The sequence below is a fragment of the Aquarana catesbeiana genome, linkage group LG02 (assembly GCF_042186555.1).
Source record: "Aquarana catesbeiana isolate 2022-GZ linkage group LG02, ASM4218655v1, whole genome shotgun sequence".
NCBI lineage: Eukaryota > Metazoa > Chordata > Amphibia > Anura > Ranidae > Aquarana > Aquarana catesbeiana.
Window position 1 is genome coordinate 455,763,747 of NC_133325.1, and position 9,484 is coordinate 455,773,230.

The 9,484-nt window shown below is 38.4% G+C and overlaps 1 protein-coding gene across 1 annotated transcript in view; it reads left to right on the forward strand.

Annotated features, from left to right (window-relative positions):
* SH3D21 (SH3 domain containing 21) overlaps positions 1–3,791 on the forward strand; it is a 178,217-nt gene extending 174,426 nt beyond the window's left edge. Inside the window, exon 18 of the mRNA XM_073615620.1 lies at positions 58–3,791. Coding sequence (XP_073471721.1) covers positions 58–96 — 39 coding nt within the window. The 3' untranslated portion in view covers positions 97–3,791. The remainder of the gene's footprint in view (positions 1–57) is intronic.
* The last annotated feature ends 5,693 nt before the right edge of the window (positions 3,792–9,484 follow it).

Sequence of the window (9,484 nt, forward strand, 5' to 3'; positions counted from 1 at the left end):
CCCTGGACTAGAGTAACAAAGCGTGTCATTTTTGTAACTTTTGTCTTGTTTTTGCAGATAGAGGTTGAAAACCTGAAGAAACTATCATCATCCTAGCTGAATTCTTGGGCTGGTCCCACAAGCACACAAAATGGTCTGTTGACATCAGTCACCGGTGACAGGTCTATACAACTATACAGGATACATACAGCACTTCTGTATGCTTCATTCAGAGGAATGACACTATTTGACGTATTGAGATCAGAACATGTGAAACCTCAGAAATGAAAAAATAATAGCACTGCCCCCAAATGTTTACCACATATTATAGTAGTTTAGTACATTTGATTTAATTGTTTCGGTGTATTTCCTGAAGCCGCATGTCAATAATGGTCCATTTTGGTTCTTGGCCTGCTCCCACGACCCATCAAGACTTTAAAAAGTGTTGGTTCAAACACCAGAGCAAGACAGTACCAAACCCAAGATAAACCACTGTCCACAGACAAAGAAATAAAATATGTTCTGCTTTCCCTTCATCTAAATGGATTGTTTGTGTTCTCTTGCAAGTTTTAAGGTCATTTTAATTATGTATGGTTAGTATTGACATTGCACCTAAATACTAGACTACATTTGTCACATATCTAAAGCTTAATATAGAAATGGCATTTTCAAGTGAAGTTATGTCAAGTATTTTTGTATGTTTTGGTATTGTAAGGCCAATTGGAAGCTTTATTTTTAATGTATTTGTTGCCCATGACTTGTCACATGATTTCCAGTGCTATATTAATGCTCTGCAGGGGTTAAATTAAGCCACTCCGATGTTTATATAAGTTAGCAAACCCATGCCATGCAATACACACTTTTGAGCATACTCCTGCCTGGACCCACTGCCTGATAGTAAGGCTGGCCATACGTGATACAATTTTCTTGTACAGTTTTTCTTTAGATTTACCAAAACCATATAATCTGAGGTCAAACCTAAACACTTTCAATTTGTGTGCAGTAAGGCAGGCCGTTACACTGTTAAAGATAAATCGGAAGGAAATTGAATAGGAACATTTTATAATGTATGGCCAGCCTTTAAAGAGGAAGTAAACTCTGCTAAAAAAAAAAATGTCCCCCTTTCCTGCAAAGTAAAGGCATAATGTGTTAGTATGCATTGCATACTAACACATTATGTGACACCTGCAAACAAAGCCTGTGTCATCCTCACTGCAGGCTGCATCCATCTTCGGCCGTCTTCCATCCGGGGCACATGCATGTGGGAGCTGCTGTTCACAGCACACGCTCCTGAAAAAATGGCATGGGCAACTGTTTCTTCAGAGCGCATGCGCAGATTACATCATCGGCGCAGTATACAGTAAATATCTCCTAAACGGTGCATGTTTAGGAGATATTTACAGTACCTATAGGTAAGTCGTATTATAAGCTTACCTATAGGTACAAACATTAGAGGGAGGTTTACTCTTTAAGTCTCGATCTATTGAGAAGGAGCCAGTCAGATTGTCTCATTCTTGAGTGATAATGATAACATATACTAAATGAGTCTAACATTAAACTGTTACATAAATACATTGCCGGACCCTTTTTTGTTTTGGATAGCACATGGGCAGTTTAGAACCTTTCTAAACTTTTTATTGCTGTCTACATCCCCATTTGGGGTAATTTTTCTTCCTTCCTGTCTATTTAACAGAAAAAAAGTGAATTGAAAGCTTTCTGTTTCTTGCCTATTTGACAGATGTCAGACAAAACCGGATGGGAGGGGAAATCCCCCCCTGCCCCCCCCCCCAGGGGGGCGCACAGGGGTTGGAAAACTGGAGAGTGCAAAATCTGGTGCAGCTGTGCATGGCAGCCAATCAGCTCTTAAAGTCAGCTTGTTCAATTAAACTTTGACAAAGTAACCTGGAAGCTGATTGGCTTCTATGCAGAGCTGCACCAGATTACAGTTCCTATCAGAATTATCTTGAACTGTTCTGTCTCCATAAATTCAAATCTGATTGCTTGCTTTGGGTTACAGTACTTTGCTTACCTTCACGAATCTCTGTACTGCCTTATAGAATAAAGATGTATATATTCTGTATACTTTTTGGTTACATTTCCAGTTCAAAAATATAAAAAAAAATGAACGTTTAATCTTAATTTCTGCAAATCTTGCAATAATTTATTTTTTAAAATACATTGCTTGTTTTCTCTCTCTTTTATTGTCTTGTTGTTGGATACAGCACATGTCTATTATCTTTATCTTAGAGTGTTATTACTCTCTCTGGGATAATCCCATTGCCCCCTTGCACTTCTCTCACTGCTGCGACCTGCCCAGTGGTAAGCAGTGTTTACATCATGGGTGTCCAACCTGTGGCCCAACACAAAATCGTAAACTTGCTTAAAAAATGATTTTACACTTAAGCTGGCCATACATTATACAATTTTCTTGTTCAATTTCCTTTAGATTTACCTTCAACTATGTATTATAAGGGCCTGGCTGATTGCATACAAATTGATAGTGTTTAGGTTTGACCTCCTCTTATATGGTTTTGGTAAATTGTATAAGAAAATTGTATAATGTATGGCCAGCCTTAGTTAACACTTTCGGCCGAAGAAAAATCTGACAGTGTCTCGTTATGGACTTTAATAAGACGCCTTTCACACTGGAGCGTTTTGCAGGCGCTATAGCATTAAAAATAGCGCCTGCAAACCACCCTAAAACAGCTGCTCCATTCACTCCAGTGTGAAAGCTCGAGGGCTTTCACACTGGAGCAGTGCGCTGGCAGGGCGTCAGAAAAAGTCCTGCCAGCAGCTTCTTTGGAGCGGTGAAGGAGCGGTGAACTCACCGCTCCTCCACCGCTGCTCCCCATTGAAATCAATGGGGCAGCGCTGCGATACCGCTAGCAAAACGCCGCTCCGGCTGTGTTTTGCGGGCGGATTTAACCCCTTTTCGGGCCGCTAGCGGGGGGTTAAAACCGCCCACTGCTAGCGACCAAATAGCGCCGCTAAAATGACGGTAAAGCAGCGCTAAAAATAGCACTGCTTTACCGCTGGCGGCACAGTGTGAAAGGGGTCTAAGTTTTATGTTCCCAAAGAAAAATCTCCCAATCTTCACAGCCATGCCTTGCTCATGTCATCAGTTTTTGACAGCACCTATATTTGTGAGCAACGATTTTCAAGGATGAAGCACACAAAAGGCAAAATTAGAACCAAAACATCTGATGAGCACCTTGAGAATTCATTGAGAATTGCTACTACATCCATTAAACCAGATATTGATGCATTAGTTTATCAAAAACAGTGTCAAATATTGTATTAGTTTTACCTAGATAGGTACATTATTTATATCAGTGATCGTTAACTTGTGATCTGCCCGACTTTTTCTGCTCATCAGCTATCCTTATTGTTAGTGTATTTTATGTGTGGCCCAGGAAGGTCAAAAGGTTGGACACCCCTAGTTTACATCGATCAGTGTTCCCATCCACCCTCTGAAAAGTTATTCATACACTGAGTCATAGAAAACAATTGCCTTGGCCAGCTTCTGGTTGGTCCCAGAGTATGCACAACATTCCGGAAGATATGTCTAATGAATCATTTATAAATGAGGCTTTTACATTTTTATTTTTTTTTTAATCTTTTTTGTAGTATCCAATTTGCTGCTGCATTGGCCATTAAACCATTTATGCCTAAAATTATGGTAACCAAAGACTGCAGGCAATTGCAAGTGTGCCATATAAGAAAAAATATATATTTTTATTTGAACTGAGAATTTCGACCTCTCACAATGTAAAATGTTCAATATTTTCAATAAATGTACATTTATTTATTTAGATTTGGTGGCTAAGTGTTTTGTATGTTTCAATTGTATTGTAAAGCTAAATGGAAGCTTATGTTGATGTATTTGTTGCAGTCTGTCAAAAGAGCAATATTTTGAATCTGAAAAACAAATTCAAGTCCTAACTGTACTTCAAATGTGATGCAAAAGGCAACTTAACCTTAAAGTGTTACTAAACCCAGGAGCCTGCATTCATTATATCTTCTCTCCTACAGTACATAGAACATGGAAATGTAATTATTTTAGTAAATATAAACTGCTAAATACCTTTTCTCATCAGCAGTATATAGCAGTCTTGTGGCTTCTATCAGTGTCCAGCCAAGCACTGGTTGAAGCCTGTAGGGGGAGTTTTCTGACTGTCCTATGAGACTGCAAGACCCCTGACTCTCTGTCTGGACAGTGCTGATTAGCCCTGTGCTGATCACATGCATCCTCCCAAGAAAAAAAAAAAAAAACCTTTCTAGCAATACACACTAAAGTGAGCATGTGCAGCCTGACTCCATAGGCTCTGTGTTATCAGGAAATTATCAGGGGATAGTGGAAGAAGGGAAGGATCAGAGAAGACAGGATCAAACAGCCTTTTACACAAGCGGAGGATTAACTCCTTAGGTGAGTATAACAAGCATGCTTTACTGCATATACACATTGATTTTACTGTTGTGGGTTTAGTAACACTTTAAAGTATATCTAAACTCAAGAATACGTTTACCAGTGCTTATACATGATGTCCATTGTCTGCAATCGTTTTCTTTTTTTTTCTTTGGGCTTTATTTTACCTGAGTATTCTGCCAGTACTTACTTCCAATGCTCACTCACTGTACTCTATCTTTGGAGGAGTAGCATTGTCTGTTCACACATATTAAGATGACAAAATATTTAAAATCTAAAGGATATTTCAGACGCCACCCAAAACATCACAGTGTGCACAAAACCTTACAAAGCATGCAAGCGTGTTGCTTAACCACTAACAGTCTGGGGCAATTTCAACATTTTTCACATACTTGTTGAAATCAGCAGGTTTTTTTTTTTGACAGAACATTATTTAGAACTCTTACAAATTATATTTTTTTTCTAAACGCAGATTCCCTGGAAAATAATATGGTGACTGTTGCAACTTTTTAAGTCAAATTATATTTTTGCAGCTGTTTATCAAACGCAAATTTTCAGGAAAAAATACAATCAAATAAATGTAAGTGTACAAAAACAAAATATAATACTCAATTTTTTGATTAATTATAAAATATGATGTTGTGTCGAGTAAATAAATACCAAACAAGGTTAAAAATTGCGCCGTGAATGGGTGACAAAATATGGTACCTAAAACTGTTTATAGGTGACACTTTAAAAGCCTTTGCAGGTTATCAGTTTAGCTTTAATTGTGAATTATGGCAGTAGGTGCTTGTAAAACTTATAGGAGTGCTTTTAAATCTTTTTAAATTAATTGTAATTGCTTTTTTTATATTTGATCAAAAAATTTAGTATTATATTGTCTTTTTGTACACTTACATTTATTTGATTGTATTTTTTCCTGAAAATTTGCGTTTGATAAACAGCTGCAAAAATATAATTTGACTTAAAAAGTCAACTTAATTTTTCAACTCATTCAACTTTATTACCATCACAAGGGGGCAAACAAGGCCCTTGTGATAGCATTGGGTAGGTGAAAAAACCACTTTTACATAACAGCAGATCGTTGGCTGAAAAAAAAAACAGTACCAGGATCATGGCTGTAGCTGCAAAAATTGCACAAATTAGTCCCGAACATAAAACAATAAAAGAAAATATGTAAAAACACACTATGCATTCTCTTTAAACGTAAAGAGAGGGAGTTAAGTGTTAAGGGGTCTTCTTATGGGTTAAGTGTTGAGTTTGGGGGGATGTTGAGTGCTTGCTTTAGGAAAAAAAAAATGTTGGGGAGGGGGGTAAATATTAGGGGCTAATTTTAAGGGATGGTTTATTATTTTGGTAGGCTAGTGTTAGTGGGATCATAGTGGTCTTGCAGTATATTAAAATACTTAAGTGATAAGAATGATGTCTTTATTTATTAAAAGAGAAGTTTAGGGTAGATAGAAAAACAAACATGCATAATCACCTAAATCATCGGTCTGATGCTGCAGCTGTCCCACATCAGCTCTAAGCTTGAGAACTGGGCAATCACATGACCACTGGTTGCTCCGTTCTCAGTCGGCTCTGAGCAAAGACAGTCACCGCTCTCTACTCTGTCCCTCCAGCGCTCACTGGAGCACCGAACTGGGGAGGGGAACAGCTGGCTCTGGCTCTCTGTATGCTGTCAGCCGTCAGTCAGGCAGCTGGGTGAATCCCGACAATATGGTTTGGATACTTCCAGAGCCTGGCACAGCTTTGTGACGTAAGCAGCATGTGAGATGAAACAAAGGAACAGAGAGATATAGAATGTATTGTTTAACTATATTTAGACACATTGCATTTATTTTATTTTATATAAAATATGAGTTTAGTATCACTTTAAAACTAAAGCTGGTCATACACTAGTAGAATTTTCAAACGCTCATTTGATTTTCTAATGGATAGTAAGGTGAAATTGATGTTTGGTTTTTACCATAAAGAAGAAAAATATTGGAAGGAGCAGGATGGAAAATGTTTCTCAAATCAATGAATTTCTAACAGCAAATTGCATTTTCATTCAGGAAATTCCATGCCCATATCAATTGTTAAAAGCAAAAAAAATTTTAAGTTGAAACAACATTTATTAACACTCTGTTGGGAGTATTGATTATACTGATGACATTTTTCGGACAGATATTTGTTCAGAAACCTACCATTGTGTGGCCAACTATAGTGTGTATCATCAAGTGTCAGAACATGCATGTAAGAAGAATTGTACAGACTTTCTGAAAGTCTTTATTTTATTAGCTGAGACACAACCCCACAGGGCACTGCTTGGGCCTGGCAAATGGTTGATCAGGCAGTGAGCACTGTTATATGGGGTGAAGATGGGAGATGTATGTCACTCCCAATGCTGTGAAACTAGGGAATGGCTCCATATGGAACAGACTACAAAATATAAGGGATTTTATAGTATAGTTTAACACAAATCTGCTTTAAGAAAGTCTGATAGAAAAAAAAGAGTATGCTAAACATACAGTGGGGACAGAAAGTATTCAGACCCCCTTACATTTTTCACTCTTTGTTATATTGCAGCCATTTGCTAAAATCATTTAAGTTCATTTTTTTCCTCATTAATGTACACACAGCACCCCATATTGACAGAAAAACACAGAATTGTTGACATTTTTGCAGATTTATTAAAAAACAAACTAAAAATATCACATGGTCCTAAGTATTCAGACCCTTTGCTGTGACACTCATATATTTAACATTTCTTCTGATCATCCTTGAGATGGTTCTACACCTTCATTTGAGTCCAGCTGTGTTTGATTATACTGATTGGACTTGATTAGGAAAGCCACACACCTGTTTATATAAGACCTTACAGTTCACAGTGCATGTCAGAGCAAATGAGAATCATGAGGTCAAAGGAACTGCCTGAAGAGCTCAGAGACAGAATTGTGGCAAGGCACAGATCTGGCCAAGGTTACAAAAAAATTCTGCTGCACTTAAGGTTCCTAAGAGCACAGTGGCCTCCATAATCCTTAAATGGAAGACGTTTGGGACGACCAGAACCCTTCCTAGAGCTGGCCATTCGGACAAACTGAGCTATCAGGGGAGAAGAACCTTGGTGAGAGAGGTAAAGAAGAACCCAAAGATCATTGTGGCTGAGCTCCAGAGATGCAGTCGGGAGATGGGAGAAAGTTGTAGAAAGTTGTAGAAAGTCAACCATCACTGCAGCCCTCCACCAGTCGGGGCTTTATGGCAGAGTGGCCCAACGGACATCTCTCCTCAGTGCAAGACACATGAAAGCCTGCATGGAGTTTGCTAAAAAAACACCTGAAGGGCTCCAAGATGGTGAGAAATAAGATTCTCTGGTCTGATGAGACCAAGATAGAACTTTTTGGCCTTAATTCTAAGCGGTATGTGTGGAGAAAACCAGGCACTGCTCATCACCTGTCCAATACAGTCCCAACAGTGAAGCATGGTGGTGGCAGCATCATGCTGTGGGGGTGTTTTTCAGCTGCAGGGACAGGACGACTGGTTGCAATTGAGGGAAAGATGAATGCAGCCAAGTACAGGAATATCCTGGATGAAAGCCTTCTCCAGAGTGCCCAGGACCTCAGAATGAGCCGAAGGTTTACCTTCCAACAAGATAATGACCCTAAGCACACAGCTAAAATAACGAAGGAGTGGCTTCACAACAACTCCGTGACTGTTCTTGAATGGCCCAGCCAGAGCCCTGACTTAAACCCAATTGAGCATCTTTGGAGAGACCTAAAAATGGCTGTCCACCAAAGTTTACCATCCAACCTGACAGAACTGGAGAGGATCTGCAAGGAGGAATGGCAGAGGATCCCCGAATCCAGGTGTGAAAAACTTGTTGCATCTTTCCCAAAAAGACTCATGGCTGTATTAGATCAAAAGGGTGCTTTTACTAAATACTGAGCAAAGGGTCTGAATACTTAGGACCATGTGATATTTCAGTTTTTCTTTTTTAATAAATCTGCAAAAATGTCAACAATTCTGTTTTTCTGTCAATATGGGGTGCTGTGTGTACATTAATGAGGAAAAAAATGAACATAAATGATTTTAGCAAATGGCTGCAATATAACAAAGAGTGAAAAATTTAAGAGTGTCTGAATATATTCCGTCCGCACTGTATATTACAAATAGACAAGACCAGCTATAATATACAGAGTAATATAAATGTACGGCATTGACGTGTGGTATGGGGACACCTACTGAAAACTTTTAACATTGCAGTCCTTTTTCAAATCATACGTTTGCATGTCATTAAACTTGTGCAATGTGTATCATGTCTGTTCGATATAAAGTAAAAAATAAATACACTAGTCTTTCTTATTTTTTTTTTCTAATGAAAGGTTTCCTCATGTGTTTCCATAAAAAAAAACTATTGTAATATGTATCATTAGTGTGAAGAAAACTCTTTGCCACTATCTATTTTATTACAAAAAATGTGGATCTAATAGTAATAAACTTATGATACATTTCTGAAGTATGATCTGTTGTTGTTCTGAAAAAAAATTTTAAGCAGATATCAGAGCTGATAACAGATGTTTTTTTAATGAACAATGTTCAAAATCATCAGTCCTCAGACTAGATCTCACTGCCATTTGCTGGCCCTTAACCAATGCTGTAAGGAGGGTCTTTGCCAACTGGTCTTTTGCCTATATGTTGTACTTCACATATCCTCATTGAATGTTCTCAGGAAAATTTCAACTAAAGGCTGGTATACATGGACCAAAAATCGGTCGATACAACAGGGACCTGCTGAATTTTGCTCAGTGTGGACCATTATCTGTTCAACAGAAGCTGAACATTAGATCCAATCAAAATTTGTGAAATTTGAGTGCCACATCCCTACATATAATCTATCATCAAAAATAACACTATATTATAAAGTACCCAGGTCTCTGGGGAGAGGAGAGGAGGGAGGTTCTGGATCCAGGGGGTGCCTGTGTGGTAGGGTTCCCCTGTGGCCCTATTGGAGGGTCTGGTTTTCCCCTCTACACATCTGAACACGTGTTGGTGGCCATGTTAATACAATGGGTGGTGGTACAAGCATTAATCAATTGT